Source organism: Aspergillus luchuensis, chromosome 8, assembly GCF_016861625.1.
Source record: "Aspergillus luchuensis IFO 4308 DNA, chromosome 8, nearly complete sequence".
NCBI classification, from domain to species: Eukaryota; Fungi; Ascomycota; class Eurotiomycetes; order Eurotiales; family Aspergillaceae; genus Aspergillus; species Aspergillus luchuensis.
In genome coordinates, this window is record NC_054856.1 from 2,945,448 (window position 1) to 2,962,740 (window position 17,293).

General features: G+C 50.7%; 7 protein-coding genes across 7 annotated transcripts; 3 read left to right on the plus strand and 4 right to left on the minus strand.

Annotated features, from left to right (window-relative positions):
• Positions 1-1,622: 1,622 nt before the first annotated feature.
• Positions 1,623-2,946, minus strand: AKAW2_81003A (WD40 repeat domain-containing protein; the record flags this gene model as incomplete). Its single annotated transcript, XM_041682086.1, has 5 exons — positions 1,623-1,675; positions 1,730-2,485; positions 2,548-2,628; positions 2,688-2,733; positions 2,803-2,946. The coding sequence occupies 5 exons, from the start codon at positions 2,944-2,946 to the stop codon at positions 1,623-1,625; spliced, it is 1,080 nt and encodes a 359-aa protein (XP_041548964.1).
• Positions 2,947-3,332: 386 nt separating this feature from the next.
• On the plus strand, positions 3,333-4,236 carry BET3 (TRAPP complex core subunit BET3; the record flags this gene model as incomplete). Its single annotated transcript, XM_041682087.1, has 5 exons — positions 3,333-3,370; positions 3,432-3,440; positions 3,545-3,764; positions 3,846-4,037; positions 4,117-4,236. 5 exons carry the CDS (start codon positions 3,333-3,335, stop codon positions 4,234-4,236), a joined length of 579 nt encoding a protein of 192 aa, XP_041548965.1.
• A 1,717-nt stretch (positions 4,237-5,953) lies between these two features.
• AKAW2_81005S (uncharacterized protein) lies at positions 5,954-6,472 on the plus strand (the record flags this gene model as incomplete). The annotated part of the gene is made up of 1 exon (XM_041682088.1): positions 5,954-6,472. One exon carries the CDS (start codon positions 5,954-5,956, stop codon positions 6,470-6,472), a length of 519 nt encoding a protein of 172 aa, XP_041548966.1.
• Positions 6,473-7,049: 577 nt separating this feature from the next.
• somA (putative cAMP-dependent protein kinase pathway protein (Som1)) lies at positions 7,050-9,686 on the plus strand (the record flags this gene model as incomplete). Its single annotated transcript, XM_041682090.1, has 6 exons — positions 7,050-7,553; positions 7,609-7,760; positions 7,841-8,180; positions 8,235-9,128; positions 9,193-9,456; positions 9,516-9,686. The coding sequence occupies 6 exons, from the start codon at positions 7,050-7,052 to the stop codon at positions 9,684-9,686; spliced, it is 2,325 nt and encodes a 774-aa protein (XP_041548967.1).
• A 2,382-nt stretch (positions 9,687-12,068) lies between these two features.
• AKAW2_81007A (uncharacterized protein) lies at positions 12,069-12,776 on the minus strand (the record flags this gene model as incomplete). Its single annotated transcript, XM_041682091.1, has 1 exon — positions 12,069-12,776. One exon carries the CDS (start codon positions 12,774-12,776, stop codon positions 12,069-12,071), a length of 708 nt encoding a protein of 235 aa, XP_041548968.1.
• A 735-nt stretch (positions 12,777-13,511) lies between these two features.
• On the minus strand, positions 13,512-13,925 carry AKAW2_81008A (uncharacterized protein; the record flags this gene model as incomplete). Its single annotated transcript, XM_041682092.1, has 2 exons — positions 13,512-13,759; positions 13,829-13,925. 2 exons carry the CDS (start codon positions 13,923-13,925, stop codon positions 13,512-13,514), a joined length of 345 nt encoding a protein of 114 aa, XP_041548969.1.
• A 1,683-nt stretch (positions 13,926-15,608) lies between these two features.
• On the minus strand, positions 15,609-16,996 carry AKAW2_81009A (RNA-binding protein; the record flags this gene model as incomplete). Its single annotated transcript, XM_041682093.1, has 4 exons — positions 15,609-16,362; positions 16,419-16,562; positions 16,619-16,723; positions 16,782-16,996. The coding sequence occupies 4 exons, from the start codon at positions 16,994-16,996 to the stop codon at positions 15,609-15,611; spliced, it is 1,218 nt and encodes a 405-aa protein (XP_041548970.1).
• Between the last annotated feature and the right edge of the window lie 297 nt (positions 16,997-17,293).

Sequence of the window (17,293 nt, forward strand, 5' to 3'; positions counted from 1 at the left end):
GAGAGCGAGAGAGGTTCGACGAACAGTAAACTATTATACCCGAATGATAGTCCGGACGGAGAGGGGATAAGATATCACAGGGGAAAAAGCAAATACTAATGGGGCAGATGCCGATAAGGATGAGGAGGTAAAGATGAAGAAAGTGGAAGCAAAAAGAAACGTTGGAAAAAGATACTAGTAGCAGAGCCTCAGATGTTGTACGCGAGCAAGAGCGAAAGATCCATACTATGAACCCGGAATAAACAATGAGATGGGGAAAGCGAGCGAGAGAGAAACAGAGAGAAAGGAAGAGCTGAGAGGCAGAGAGTAACGAGAGAGACAGAGAGAGTGACACTTCCCGTTCCCCAATGGGTAATTATTACGGGCGACTAAGAGAGGGAAGTGGTGCTGCTAAGCAGCTTAGTTGGTTACAGACAGTTTCTCTCTCTCACACGCAGGCCTTTCCTAAACAACTTTGATAGGAAGTAACTTTCATTCATTCTGCCCTTTTGATATTATTATTAGCCATCATTTCCCTATCCTACCCACTTCTCTACGTATAACTGACGAAACTGGAATCCAGTTTGCACAACCGGCCTGATCCGAAAAAAAATTTATTATTAGTAGCTGATTAGCTGGTTGATGGACTGCCGAATGCTGATTTGGCGTCTCTCCTCGTTCTTCTGCTTTAGGGGCTGACCATTTTACCCCTGGATGACCCACGTTGCCCTGATATAGACACGGACACCATTCAATACTAAGTATAGCCACAGCTCCCCTCCCTCGGCCCCCTCTCTCCCCCCCAAAACCAAGTCCGAGCTGTCCGATAACAACCCGCAGCTGCTGCATAGCTATTGATCTTACGCCATAGCTGTCTTCATCTAAGAATTGATCTATACTACTAGCCCACTAGTCTGGTTTAACAGACCTGTGCATCGACAACTATATCTGTGCTCCTTGACACTCTTCCCCGTGGCATCCTCAATACTTTCGGTCCTGACGGGCCGATGCTTGGATGCGGGTAAACATTATACTACTAATCCTAAACTAATATTAAGGATGGCTGTGGCTCCTCGCGCCTAAAGGAAGCCAACTGTTTCGGCCTCACAGTCAGGTCCCCCCTCTTGGGACCCTCTTCCCAAGGGGGCCAATCGAGCGCCAATGAATCCCTCGACGCGCTGGTAATTTCTATTAAGAGCGGCTACCACAGCTTACTGAGACAAAACTGGCCCGTAGCTAGGGTCACTTATCGCCATGATCTTCCAAGGTTACACAAATGGAGTGCGAGCCATTATCACGTTGACGTATATTATTACACTTGTAAGGCATTGAATATATGGATATACTGCGCTCCACGGGAGGTATTCGAATAATGGTAGTAATCCATTTCCCCGTCATGCGGCCGGCCGTTCTCCCCGGTTCTGCCCATAATGGCTAATCTACCAGCCTTGGTTGACCATGTTTCAACCGGCAAGCAAGGTTGATGCTGGAAGGTTCTCTTGCCATCACTATTCGCCACAAGTCTAAACTAAACTTGATGGAGCGGGGACCCGGCATGTGTTGTCATAGATAAATGCTGTTCGTAATGAGACGGATTAAACTCGTGATTGTGTTGGCTGGATGTGCTGCACATGCGCTTCCCCTCACTTGCCAAGTTCACCGAGCATGAGCGTTCTATCGGACGATCCCGAGACAACTATAGACAGACATTAGTATACCAACGACGTTCCCCAAACCCGGTGTGACTTACTGATGGGCTCATTGTTTGGTGAGAACCGGACGTCATTGACAGTCCCCTTATGTCCAGGGAGCTTGTATAGAATTTTGCCGGACTTCGAGTTCCAGACTACGACACTTCTGTCACCACTGCCCGCCGCAATCTTCTCTCCACTCGGGTCCCAACTGGCCCGGATGAGGTTCTTCTCCAACCCGACCGGCGCGCCGTCAAATGTCCTGACGTGTCTATTGGCCGGCGCGAATGGCCGGATGTCCCACGTGCGTACGGTCGAGTCGTGTGAGTTGGAAAGAAGAGTTTGCGAGTCGGGCGAGATTTCGAGAGAGGTGATGGTTTCCGTGTGTCCCGCCATGGAGTAGACGATGCCCTTCTTCCGTAGATCCCAAGCATGAATAGTGTTATCAATACCACCACTATAGATTTCGTTACCCGCCTCCGAAAGCGCCACCGCCGTGATGGGCAACTCAGTTTCCAGATATTCGATGGCATCCTTTTGCCGGGGATCCCAGATGCCTATGCAGCCGTCGTCACTTGCGCTGACCAGCAATTCCTGGCCTCTTTTGCTTATGTCAAGACAATTGATAATCTCCTCGTGCCCAATGTGCCGGCGTATCCTTTGTCCGGTCTCGAGATCCCAACTAGCGAGCGTCATGTCGGCCGATGCGGAAAATAACGTTCTGGAGTCGCGCGACCATTGAAGATCAAGAACTGCTCCCCGGTGACCTGATAGCGCACCATAGTTCTCGCATTGTCCGTATGTGTTCCAAAGCACTGTTGTCGACTCTGCGATTAGCCTGTACCCTCGGGCCATTACAATCAGACGAAAAACGTACAGATAGATCTATCCATTGAGCCCGAAGCAATGTGCTGGGCAGTGGGATCAAACCGCACCGAAAAGATTTCACCAGAATGACCTAGTATTATCCATTATATGTCAGACTTTGTCGTAAGTCACCGCGGTGGTGCAGCTCACCATTCATTTCCATAATCGGTGCTTGAAGCCCGCTGGTGCGGGGAACCTATAACCAAGGTCAACAATGGGACCTGACAAAAACCTCACTTCTCCAATAATGCGGGATAAAGCATACTGATTGAATCAAAGCCCCATTTTGCGACGAGCTTTGGACGATGGCTGTGCTATCATTGAGACCGGCGTCGGACTTCTTTCGCTTGACGACAAGCTGGTTCGATGAGCCAAAGGCTTCTTGGGCAGGTCGCTTTTCCCCCGACATTGTTGAAAGTAAATCCAGCGGGCGAGTTCAATCAATGGGTATGCGAGTTGAAGTAGGGATGGAGGCTGAGCGTAGAATGCAATCAAGCCTAGTAGCTGGGGAAATCTGGACTGGACGCGCCGACCCGGACTAAGTCTTGCGTCCGAGGCTCTAAGCATGGTTTCTGCGTAAGCGCCAACCAGCCGCGCTAGGCGCCGAGCGCTGGTCCACCAGGCGCGTGAAGCTCCGCCTCAGGCCCCCCTCGGTCCACCGAATCAAGCGGGGAAGAGTGCGCATTGCTCTTGTCATTGTTTACCAGCCGCTTGCAAACTTGAGTTTTAATGAAATTTTGCGTCGTTCATATTTATTTACTTTGACTCCGGGCTTAACGAGTGTGATTAGCAATCATGTCATCTGCAACAAAAGCGTCTAGGATTGGGGAAGAGTAAGCTGTTCATTTACCTCACTTGACCAGTAACCCCTTACTAACGTTCTGAACCCGACAGGCTGTGGAAGTCAGTAAGCTGCATGCGCATAGTTGGCGCTCGAAGGCCCCTCAGGAACCGAGCGAAGCCAGCTTGAAACGGACGGACAACTGACATACTCCCGACCTTACCAGGACGAGAGTTGACAAAGTGAACGCCGAGTTGGTAACATTAACGTACGGTACAATTGTCGCGCAACTTTGCCAGGACTACGATGGAAACTACCAAGAAGTGAACAAGCAACTGGAGAAGATGGGCTACAATATTGGAATGCGACTTATCGAGGACTTTTTGGCCAAGTCGGGCGTGGGCCGTTGTGCTAATTTCCGGGAAACAGCGGATATGATTGCAAAGGTATCTTGAGTCCAACAGGCGGAGCACTTGGCCGAAACTATCTGGATCTCTGGGAGCTGACGAGTGTTATGCCAACTGCAGGTTGGGTTCAGGATCTTCCTCAACATCGCGCCCACGGTCACCAACTGGACAAGTGACAACAACCAATTCTCTCTCATATTTGAAGAGAACCCGTTGGCGGATTTCGTTGAGCTGCCTGATGACGGACGGGCTCAAGATGAGCTGTGGTTCTCTAATATTCTTTGTGGAGTTCTGCGGGGTGCATTGGAGATGGTAAGACGGCGTGCTGCAGGGAGTTGATCTGTTCTCTGCTAGCCACTTCCATGCATATCTGTGCTAATTCTGGGAACAGGTGCAAATGCAGATCGAGGCGCATTTTGTGAGCGATGTTTTGCGGGGCGATGACACTACGGAGATGCGGGTATCGCTTGTAAGGTACATTGAGGACGAGATGCCACCCGATGAGGAGTGATGGCGCCAGCCGTATGGTTCTGAAATTGTTTATACAAGTCGAGGCGTCTGGTGTTATGAGGGTTTAATCCGCCGATCTGGAGCTGCAGTTACCAATGAAATACTACCTTTATTACGACTTATGATTGATACGGAGTCTTGCATCTGTAATTCCAGTCTAGCGTTCTCGCACTAAACCCCGTTTACATAGAAGGTCTCCTGCAGGTCACCAGATCAAAACACCAATTCATTGTCACAGAGGGACAAGATGAACAATTGCATGATAGCGAAATTAACAAGAAAAAGGAATTTACAACGGATATCAAGGCCTAGAACATGACCTGTCAATATAGTAGATCCCATCTTTACAGAGGGACGCTCTCCGAACCCGGAGCATGGGGATCTACACGGGTGCCATTAGTATGACAGGCGCACTGGTACCTCATCAAGGCGGTGTGAGATTCTGCCATCCCGGAGAAGACCACCGACGCGATTCAGGTCCCTGTAATTTAACCGTAGAGGAAACCAGCCTCACGGTAATTGTATTTCACAGGCTTGAGAAGTGATTTAAGACGATATAAGACTACAGAATGTGTATAAGATGCAGTGTAATGATTTTCCGGTGAATCAAGGGCGGAGCAATCTCAATTTGTATGTCGATAGATCCTGGCCAACACATCTCTTACGGAGGACGGCCCGCACTATTCACGACTCGGCAGTGATCGGAGACTGACGGCCGTGACCTGTACTCCGTCTGATTGATACAACGCGATCCAGTCTGATCCTGCTGATCTAGCTATGAAAAAGTGTAATCACAGAGCGGCAGAGGCCGGACTTTGTCCAGAAAGAGCTAGAATAGAGATACCGTGCGCGGGGAAGAGTAGAGATCTCAATTGATATCTAACTCATATGATGTGCAACATCAGTATCTAGACACCTAACATTTCAACACAGAGTCCGGGGAACGGCAGGATGGGCAGATCGGCGCAGGAAATCCTCACCCGGCGGGAGAGTCACCACGTGATGCGCTAGACCAAAACGGGGGCGAAGCATCCCATCATTCCCAGGGTGTGCCAGGATATACGCGGTGGCGAGTCTGCGATTCAGGAAAAGCAGCCTCAAACTGTCAAATAGAGAATAAGAGAGGGTGGAATTGCTGTGTTATTCACTTCTTATAGAAAAAAAAAATCTTCTAGTAATCTCGATGATTTGAGAAATTCATTGAATACGAATTGTCTATTTCAAATCTATAGTATAATACTCATCTGTGTTAGTGGGTTCAAATCAATGAATCGATCAATTACGGAGTACATTGTGAAGGGTCGCGGTGATTCCGCTGTATCAGATACACTTTATACACCACCAGATCGGGTGGATCACTCGGCGCGTGTTGATGCTTCGGAGTCCAAAGGAAGCAAGAGACTGAGAGTGAATTAGTAGTGAGAGAGAGACAGGTATCTTATATAACTTATAACCAGCCTCTTTGATTTATTTGAAATTTTTACCAGCATCTTCTCCTTTTTTTTCTCGTTTCATCTCTCTCTCATCGTGATCAAATATACTGGTAAGTTGTTGCTCCGATCTTGAATCTTTCATGCTTGTTCTCTTAGAATAGTCCTTCATGTAAATCATCATCTATTGTCTTTCTACTATCTCATTGCCTGTCAACTCTTCTCTCTGTGTCTCTCTCACTGTTACAAATTTTTATTTTTTCCCATCGGGATTTCCGCTGGAACTGCATGCTGAGATATACGCGAGCCAGCCGCATCTCCCAGCCCTCCCACGGCGTTCCGGGCAAGATAATCCGCGCCGAACAAGCGATTCACGCCCGGCCGGCAGTGATTGAGCAACTCCAGGCACCGCGCCTGATATCCACGTCCTCCCACCCACCAGAGAACACCTCAGATCCACCGCTACACCTTGTCCTAACCTTTGCCTCTCTCTCTCTCCTCCCTCCCCCCCCCCCCTCCACTTCCTACTCTTCAAATCTGCCGGATCTCTCCGTCTGTCCCCCCTTTCCTTTTGCTGCAGGGGCTTTTGAGGATACTTCTGCTGCTTCTGAAGTCCTCTCACATCCTTGGCTTTGGCTGGTACCCCCCGTCGGGTTGCGTCTGGTCGGGTTCTCTCCTATACCTCGTTCCCGTCCTTTGCCATCCTGTGTCGCTTGTTCGCCGCCCTGCCCCCCCCGGCTGATCTTACCGCGCATTTTCGGTCAACTGGCTTCTGTGAACAAGTACACCAATCCTTTCTTCTCTTAATCTTTTTTTCTCCTTCCTTATCCCGCCTGTCTCCTGCTTTCAACTGGACCGTGTCTCGATTGAAAGTCCTTTCGCCCGCTTGTGCTCCGTCTCGCCTCACCTTGTGGAAGTCACCGAAGATTCTTTCTCTTCTTCTCTCCCAGTTGCCGTATGCTTCTGAGTGGGCCACACTCGCCTTCCCTTGTTGGTGATCATCGCGACACCTTTGCTCTGCGTTGTCCTATACTCTCCGTCAGAGATACCCCCCTCTACGTCAGTTAGCGTGAAACGATATCGCGGGTTCAACTTCCGCCTAGATTAGCACCGGAACCCGGCTTACTCCCTGGCGATCGCGCATCCAGGTCTGGTTACGAAGCCGTTCTTATCACTGAGCTGGAAGCGTCTGTGACCCTGCCTTGTACATTCCCTCACCTCGGGACCTTGATTGCCGCGCGCTGCGCCTCGTCGCTTCCTTTGTGGTGAGCTCCCTCGCCGCAAGACGGTGGATGCGCGTTGAACGTTCTCGGACCCCCCGACGCTTTCCCATCGAAGACAATAACTAGGTGAGGGTGGCTGGACCCTTCTTTTGAGTGCCACCATGAATCAGATGAACCAGATGAACCAGATGAATATGGCTGGAATGAACCCCGGTGCAGGGGGCCCAGTGGGAGGTGTGCCCATGATCAACAATGGCTCTGCCGCCCCCCGTAACGAACAAAACATCAACATTCCTGAAAACATGATCAACAACCTCAACACTTATATCTACGATTATTTCTTGAAGCGCGGCTACCACGATTGTGCTAGGGCGCTTGTGAAGGATGAGTCCATCAAACTTAATACCGAGCCGCCGATCAAGACGAGTCCGGGTCATCGTCGCGATGCCGACGTGAACGGTGTCGACGGTGATACAATGATGACGGATGGAAAGGATGGAGATAAAATGAAGATTCCTGATGACCTCCCCCGCCCTAATCTCCCTAATGAAGGACAGCAGTCGTCATTCCTCCTTGACTGGTTTAGCCTTTTCTGGGATTTCTTCTGGGCTCAGCGCAAGAAGGGAAACAGCAATGACGTGAGGAGTTATCTTACACACACCCAGGTACGTGCTCTTTACTCTTTGCCGCCTGTCCGGACGTCTAACTGAGGCTTTGTAGAATATGATGCGCCTCAGGGAACAACATCAGAATCAATTATTACGACAGCAGCCACTGATGAATGGACAGATGGGCCAAATGAATATTCGCCGGAACGGCATGGTCCCCCCTAATCTGCAAAAGACTGTGTTGCAGAATAATACTTCTGGCCTGTACGCGCCCCCTTCCCTATCTCCTGCGCCACCTCGCAAGAGCGTTCGGACTACAATGGTACTGACTGCGTCTTTTACAGATCGCAACAACAACTCGCCCAGATGCATAAAAACCAGCAGGTCCAGCTGATGCAACAGATGCAGCGCGAGCATTCGGACATGGATATGAACGGCCATCGACCCCAGTCCCCCGCATCGGCAGAAAATGCCCCGTCTCCGTCGAAACGACCTCGCCTCGAGGGTGGCCCCATGAACGGGCAGCAACTGGCACCCAACGGACGCAGTCAGGCCCAGGGTATCCCAGGCCAGCCCACCCCGCAAGCACTTTTGATGCAGAACGGACTCAATCGGGCGATGAACCCCAATCAGTTCCAGGCTTTCCAGCAGTCGGGACCGGCTGCGCAGCAGAAACAGATGCAGGTATATGCTCACAACTTGGCCGTTCATCACACACGCTCAGCATTGACGAACCAGGGCATGCCGAATGGTATGATGAATCCCGCGAATGTCATGGCAAACCCGCAGACGGAAATGGTGTCCATACCGGAAGGCCAGGTGTATCCCATCAACGGTGACTACTATGGCGCGAATGGTCAAATGGCCCAGGTTCGGACGGGGATGCAGACGCCTGGCGGTCAGCACGGCAACCACGCTCTCCAGGATTATCAGATGCAACTTATGCTGCTCGAACAGCAGAATAAGCGGCGTCTGATGATGGCTCGCCAGGAGCAGGACAGCATGGCTCGGCCTGATGGCCAACCCCCAATGCCCGGGCAGCAGTTGCCACCAGGCACCTCGCCCCAGGGCAGCAGGGCTGGCACGTCGCCGAATCCCAACGACCAAATGAAGCGAGGCACCCCGAAGATGCCCCAGACCGGCCTCCCCGGATCACCGAGCGCTGCCGACGCGATGGCCCAGGGCCGTGGATCCCCGGCATCCATGAACTTCCCTGGTGGCCAGATGCCTCCCGAGATGGCGGGTCCCCAGTTCTTCGTCAAGAACATGGCTGATGGAATGGCGGCGCCTAACGGCATGCGCCCCCCGAGCTCCAATCCTGCGTTCAGCGCCCCTCAGATGGGTCAACCGATTCAGGCTGGTGCTGGCAATCGCATGCCCAACGGAGGTTGGCAGCCGCAGCAAGGAGCTCAGGGCCAGCCGATGGCGCCGCAGCAGTCGCCTGCGACCCAGCCTCAGTCCACGGGAACGCCTCAGGAAAGGAATGCCATGCCGCCGCCCCAAGCTCCCCCAGCACCTGGTGCCAACGTCGGTCGAACCCAGCCTCCGTCGCCCCAAACTGCCGCTCCGCCGACGCCGCAGCAAGGCAACAAGCCCGCTCCGAAGAAGAAGGAGACCAAGGATAGCCGGAAGGTATGTAATCAACGCTCTTGGTTGTTGACCCCCCTTGTCATCTCATATTGAACGCAAATCTTAGCGACCGAAGAAGGGCGCTGCTGCTGCTGCTGCCGCCGCCCAGGCGAACACGGCTGCCACGCCATCTTCCGAAGCAGAACACCCGCCGACCCCTACGCCGTCGACGCCGATCACGCCCCAGCATCCGAACTCGTTCAACAAGGCCGGTGCAAATGCTACGACTAGTGCTCCGCAGCAGCCAACGTCTGCCCCTGCACCTCCGCCACTTGTTCAACAGCCTCCGGACCAGACGCAGCAGCCTTTCAATGAACTGAGCATCCCTGATGTATGTTCCTTGCCTCTTTCGTTATGTTCGGTGGATATTATACTTACATTGTTGAGCAGGCATCGGCTTTCAATCTGGACTTTAGCGCCTTAGAAAACCCGGACATCCTGGAGAATTTCGACTTCGATACGTTCCTCAACACCGATGCAGACACTGCTGGATTTGGATTTGACCCCAACATATCGTATCCAACCGATGGTGTTGAGACCGGTGCCGGTGATGGCTTGTGAAATGAAGTCCGACGGTTGTTAAGTCCTTAACTCATATACCCTTGTTCTGTACATTTCCATAAACTTGAGTTCGTGCTTGTGCTTCTTTGCTTTTTGCTTTTCATGTGTCATTTTTTTTTTCTCCTTTTCTCTGCTTGTTTTCGCATCGCGTCTTCTCCTATCCTTGTGTTCTGTCGACATGATTTGGATATGTGCCCAAGTGACTAGGCGTTGGTGTATCCTCTTTTCCTTTTGCATATCCTTTCTTTCACTCTGCCAACCAGAAGTGTCGACCGGCTTCCGATGGGATTTGCTTGATTGCCCCTGCTTGTATTCAAGCTACGTTCCAGTGGCCTCGTGTGACTGCTTTTTATATCCTCTTATCACTATTACTACTTGATTAATCTGGTCATCAAACTTTCCAAAGGGCCATCGAGTGATGCGTTTCTCCACCATCCTAGCGTTAGTCATGCTCCATTTAATGCTCGAGAATACTTACATCACAAGATGCGCCCCTGGCCCTTTCTTTCTTCTTTCCTTTTCTTTCTTCAACCAATCTCTTTCCCTTGACAAACCTTTTCTTTTTCACTTTGCGACTTGATTCCATTTGAATCGTCTTATTTATACCTTCTCCTTCTACTTCTTTATATTACTTATTTCCTATGTTGATCTCTTTGTCGTGTTGTGGCGTTATAATCAACGAGGCTCTAGTCGTTATTGACTCCTCTCAGGGAAATGGTTTCATGAAATCGAGAAAGATACTCACGTTCTTCTCTGCTGTTCTTTTTTCCTCTCTTGACTGACTTAACTCTCTTGCTACCGCATCACATTAAATCGAACTGCCTGCTTCCTGCCGTATATTATACTGCGCGCTGCTGCTATCTAAGTCTACCTTTACTGCCTGCAGTTATTCCAGCTTTTAAACCAGATCCGTCCGGAAGAGACGTCTTGTCTCGTCTCGTCTCTGTTCGATATTGGTGAGTGAGTGAGTGAGTGAGTGAGTGAGTGAGTGAGTGTACAGGGAACCAGGCCAAAAGCGAAATTCTGGAGTAGTTTGAACCTTTGATTCCCTTCCCTTCCGTACATATCTTATCTATCATATAGCTAGTTAGCTGCGTGATATCTGTCCCCTGGGGTAGAATGATAACTAACTGATTACTTTGGTTGTTGGCAATATCAATACAAGAGATTACTTCGCAGTATGAACTACGCTATAGTCGAAGTAACTAAGCTGCTTACTGCTTACTGCTTACTGCAGCTACTAGTTAATTAGCTAGCTGCATAGCTGCACATCTGCATGCATACATACATATGTAACAGGTCAAATCAAATCAAATCCCCCTTTTCTAAAACTTAATACTAAGGTCGCCAAAAATAACATGCCATCTAATTTAACAGTTGGTGTGTGATCAACCAAGTGAAATTGTTTATCAGTATCAGTATCTAGGTGAACTAGGGACGCTGATGGTATAGTAAGTAACTCTACTTCAGGTCATGATCCTCTAACTTTTAATACACCAGATGTATACATACCAAAAGGGTATGTATGGGGGATGACACTGCGAGCTTGTTTCTGCTGACGAGGACAGTCAAGCGGGCAGATAGATGATGGTATCGATTCGTATGCTGGTGATTACTAGCTTATTATTTCAGGTTAGATTTGTTTTCTACTTGTTAGTAGACGGAGAAGAAGGGTAGGTGATGTGATGTCTTTGCATATTAGGTACGTTGGTAGAGGATATTATCGCCTAGAATGTCGGGATCGTGGGTGGGAAAAGACTTGTTTTTGACAACCGACGTCTGATAGTGAGTTAAGCTTGAGATGTTAGGAAGGGCAGGGCGTTGAGTTGCACTGAGAGCAGGAAAGAGATGTGAACACAATAATTCGGGGACTGAAGGCATGTGAAGAAACAAAGGAGTTGCTCTTGATTATGAATGATCTCTGAGGATACTAGTCTGTGGATTCTGCAAGCTATACTAATGACACTCACTACTCTCCTAGCTGCTGCTATCACCACTTGACTAAGAACATTGAATGCTAAAACAAACATCCTGGGCTGAAACACACGACTAACTGACACATCCACACGTTTCACCCCAAGCAAATTCAGTATCCGTAGCAATTGATATAAGGTAACGAGAGTTCATCGGTCATGACTGGACCTCAACATCGACGCCCTATGTTAAACTCGTATAAGTCGAATCGATAAACAACAGAAGCTGACGAAGTAGGGAAAAGAAGTAAGCAGTGCACTAGAACTAACTGCCTGTCTTGACCATATAAGAATAATTCAACCATCTCAGTGATTGCTACAGTGCTGGCCCAGCAAGCTGGGGCCTAGAACAAGGCAGTCACCAAGCCTAGCGTTGTGGATTCTTGAGCTAGCAGAAGACCGTGCCACTCTAGGAAATGGGAGAGACCTCTGCACGGGCAGAACCTGTAGATGACTTGCGGCTGGACCGAGTTGGGGTTTCCACACCTCCGCTGGTACGCACCACCAGCTTGGAGGGGGTTTCGCGGGATTTGTCGTTCACTTTAAGTGGCGAGCCCCCCAAAGATTCATTATCCTTGGTCTGGGACATGCCCTCCTTGCGGCTTTTGACGCGTGGGCTAGGGGTAGCATGAATCTTGGTAGTTGCCGCTCCCTCAGCCGTTGCTTCCGAAGCAGCGGTGGATTTAGTGCTGGACCCAGACGCTTCTCTGGTTCCAGGCAATGAGATCTCCTTCAAGATCGACGTCCGGCTGCTGCCTTTGGTGTAAGGTGCAGAACGCGCTTCAGCAGCTGCAGAAAGCTTATTTCCCATGGGTAAAGCAGTAGAGGGGCTATTGGTGGGTGCAGCAATGCCGAACAGGGCCAGTGGCTTTGGCGGACTCAATGCTTCAATCAGCTGCCGGTATGACTCCTCGTCGACGGGGGTTACTATGCTGGGATGTTTGCTATGCTCGTAGCTAATGCCCGTCATGCTGGAGATGGCGCGACTACTTCCAGAGCTAGAGATATAATCGGGCATGGGAACATCCTCGCAAGATGATCGTGCACCTCGATGTCGGATAACAGGGTCGGTGAAGGGATCTGGCATGCATTGGCCTTGCCACTGGGGTAGAGGCATCTGAATTGATCTTTGATAGTTTCGATATGCCCAGGAATTGCCTGAATGGCTGCTTACGTGGCTTCTGGGGGCCAACATCCGACCCTGAGCACCTTGCTTACTGGGAGAGTGGGCGTGTGAGTCTTCTGCTGTCAAATTAGCAGGATCGATGCCCGAGTTGTACTTGAAAAGTCGTGGCTCCCGTGTCCACATCGAAGGGTTCGGCCAGGCGATGTTAGAATGCTCCAGGACCTCTACACTCAACGGGTCAGTGCATGTATGAAAAACGATCTTCTAAAGTAAGACTTACGCAGTGGGGCATGCTGGAAGGAAAATGCGACAATCTCCTTGACTCTCTCGAACGGTGGGTAGCGATGTGGGCGACAAAAGCCCTCGGCAATCACTACTCTAATCCTACCGTATAGCTCAGCGGCATCCCAATGTCTCTGCTCTAAAATCTCCTGGTGAAAAGGAGGGAAACGGAGGCTATCCTGATTGCCAGTCTTATCGACGTCTAGAATCTTGCTGTTAGGTGATTTTTGTGAATCAAAGGTGAAATGCGAGAGATTTGGTGCAAAGCATACACGAACTTAGGTCTAAAGATGGGACAGCAAAGTCAGCTATAAATTCGGCAACAGAAGGATCACTTCTTCTCACCAATAACATGTGGCCACCCTGATCTCTGATGGAAAACGCTACCCCTATGGCACACAAAGGCTCAGTTCATAGCCTCCGGTTGGAGGCTCGGGCAAGCACCTACGAGACACACAGGCCATCAATAAAGACCCGCACCTCGAAAAGCACTGCATCATCTGGCTGCAAGAGGCTTTCCATCAACCGACTGGGTGTGGGCTTCTGCCAGCTATGAACGGACACACGGAATGGGGTGTTGTGACGCAAACTTGGGACGAAAGTAGTGAGAACTGGCAACTGGCCCTCATTGCTCTGTGGCAGAGGACAAGTAGCCGGACTAACAAGACCGGGACTATGCAAGTAGGGTGAATCTGGTGTTTCAATGAGAGGTTAGCAATAGAATAAGCCACGAATTTACTCCAATCTTCGACGACACTGACCCTTATCCTTGGTGACGAAACATTGGGTCTTGAACTCCTGAATGGGCACCTTGGACGATTCGGGGAAGAGAATCACGTCCCAGTCTTCGTACCGCATTCTGGCAGGCCCAAGGACTATATTGTCTGCGAGTTAAAATGAGGAAAATGGAAGAAATTAAACCTCGATCAGGGACTAAGATACTAAGAGTAAAGAGAACTGAACCAATCCGAGTGGAAGGGGAGGGGGTTCCTAAGAGAGAAGTAGGTATCTCCTCCACCACGACGAGGAGACAGATGATGGAGGCATCAGAGGGCGAGCAGACAAAGGAGAAGATGCACCGGGGTTCGCACCTGCCAGACTGGCTAGATAATGGAGTACCTGCCTCATGAGGACATCCCGTTTGAGTTGAAAAGATGACCGGATTTGGGAGGGCAGGTACGAACCACGAGACAGACCGAAAGAGTAAGTACCAAGACAGTAAGTAACAAAAGGAAGAGAGCAAGCTGTATGGGTTGAAAACTAGAAATGCAGACCTGGCGACATGCGCCCAATTCAGATTGTTTAGGCATCTATTATCGAGTCCCATGTACACGAGGGAGGAGCAGATGCGAGCAAACATGCTCAAAACTGCCATGCTCGCAATCGCGGTGCATACACACAAAGGCAAAGTAGTCGGGGAAAGGAACACAGAGAGCTCACTGCAGAGCGAAGGGGGAATCATCCGTAGGAATAACGACTAAATGAACATGCCAGTATTGGAGCTGACGCTGGAAACAACACCACCCTCCTCGGTGACATAAGGAAAACAACCAGACTTACGAACGCCCCTCTCCCAAACCGTGATTTGTTTGTTCACAACAGGATGCCGCCATCAGTGCCCGAGGATAGGTAGGAACAGAAAAACCACCCACCACCCAGTAACTACAATTTAAACGAAGAGATAGACGCATTAGGAAGAACCCCCGTCTTAAAATCATCAACACCAGCCCCCCAAGTCCCACACACCCGGCAGGGGGATAGAGAAAAGTACACAACCCAAACCGTCCAAAACATCCGCGGAACGCGCCAGACGCAAGACGGGGGAAGGACCTATCAAAGGACCACCGCATGGAAAGAGCGAGAGAAAGAACTGTGCTCCATAATAGACTGAATTGAGAGAAATAAAAGGCGAGGTGGAAACATGTTGTACAGGCCGCCCGGTCTAAGAAGCACGACGTAACATCCTCACAACGAAACAAGAATACGATTGGATTGCTTCATGAAAAAGGACTTCAGCAGAGGAACTTTTCGCAGAAAGCCTGCCCAGGGAATAAAGAGGGGGGGCGGGGACACCGCACGCGCATTCAACAATTCCGATTGTCGTCATACGCATAATAACATAGACCTAGGGCCCGAAGACGTGAGGAGAATGTAAAAAGCGGGCATGGGATAAAGGGAAGAAACGGGGAAAACATATGAGAATCGGGGAGAGTGGCGAAGGAAAATTTGGGGGAGGTTTAAAAAGGGGGAATGGGAGAACAGAAGAATAGTAAAACGTGAAGATAGATAACGATGAAAATCAGAGCTCAAATCTGGCTAACAATGGAAGCGCTCGCATATGAAGTACGTAGCACAGGAGAAAATGCCCATCCAGAGCTATAGAGGGTAACTTTCGCAGAGATCATGGCAGACTTATAACACAAAAGACCCATCGTGAAATGACAAAACTCCTGCTGGTTCTTTCAAACTAAAATGGAAAGCTCTTTTACTAAGTCTGGGCGTTAGTGATGCTCTGAACCCCACCAGCCTCGGAGGGAGAGTTCAAGGGGAACCGACCTTCATAGGCGCGAAGCCGCCGTATCCGTGAGCGGGGGGCATGCCCATGGAGGGGTACATGGGAGGCGGAGGGGGAGCAGGACGGTAGGGGCTGCCGGCAGGGCCAGAGTTGTTCTGAGAGCGACCCCAGCTCAGACGCACACGGGAGTTTCCAATAGGGTATCCCTGCATCTGGTTGATGGCCATCTCAGCAGCATGGCGCTGGACGAACTGGACGAAACCGCAGCCCTTTCCAGGGGGGATCTTGACGTAGGTGATTTCACCGAAGCCCTGGAAGAAGGAGCGGAGCTCATCCTCAGTGACGTAGCCAGACAGGCCGCCAACGAAAACGGTGGTGTTGTTGGGGTCGGTGAACTGGTTCATGGGCTGGGGAGCACCGTAGAAGCCCATGGGGGGAGCGCCCATGGGAGGGTACATGCCCGCGGGGCCGGGCATGCCCATAGCACCGGCAGCACCAAGGCTGGGGCCCTTGTTCTTGGGAGTAGCAGTAGAGATGCGCATGGGACGGTTGCCACAGTAGACACCCTGCATCTCGCTCAGAGCACGCTGCTGGTCGTTCTCATCGGAGAAGCGGACGAAGCCGTAGCCACGAGACATGCCGCTGATGGGGTCGGTCATGATCTTGGCGGACTTGCAAGACGGGAAGCGGCTCTGGAAGAGAGAAACGAGGACGTACTCGTTGACCTCGGGGCCCAAGTCACCAACGAAGATCGAGTACTCAGGGCCACGGTCATCACGGCTATTTGACAAGTTAGCTTGTGACCTCAGGACATCTATGTGGCATGTTCTCCTTACCTGCGGTCGGCAAGACCACCACCGGTAGCCCAGTTGAGCTTGAACAGACGGTTGGTGTTGGGCATGGGGGTACCGTTCAGGGACAGAGCCTTGGCGGCGGCGGCAGGGGACGCAAAGTCGACGAAGCAGTAACCGGCGTTGCTCCTACTACCAACATTAGGATCGCCTTCATATTGAATCCAGTGTGATTATGTACTCACCCAGAAAACTTGTCGCGGATCATCTTAACGTTGACCTGCTCACCCATCTGGAACCAGAGGTTGCGAACGAAGTTCTCATCGATCCAGGGCTCAAGCTCACCCATCCTAAACGGCAACAGTCAGAGACAGCACGGACAAGAGATACTGCATTGGGGAAGCTTACCAGAGGGTAGTCTTTCCCTCGTTGGCCTGCTGGGGAACAGGGGCAGCAGAGGGCTCCCCGGGAGCAGGACCCTGGAAGGGGGCGGTAGTAGGGTCAGCCTGGCCAGTCATGGCGGTGTCCGCGGTAGCAGGAGCGCCAGGAGCGGCAGCGGCGGCGTCAGCAGCAGGGTGCTGGTTTTGGAAAGAATCAAAGTTCTGGAAAGACATGTTTGACATAAAAATTCGACTTTCGTAAGAATAACTGCGAGATAGGTATCTAAAAGTCCAGCATGAATATTAGTCACACTTTCAACGAGTGAAAAGGATCGAGTGCTGGCCAGTCGCAGTTGCGCGTACCTTAGTGCAGGTAAAAGAGCAGAAACCCAAGCAAACAAACTTTTCTATACCGAAATTGGCCCGTGCGAATGGGGTTTCGTAGGATTCGTCAAGGAAAGAACTGCGTGCGATCGTTCAGACTTGGAAATGACTATTAGTACCGAAGAATTGACTTCAAGAACGAAGGTCCTTGGGTAG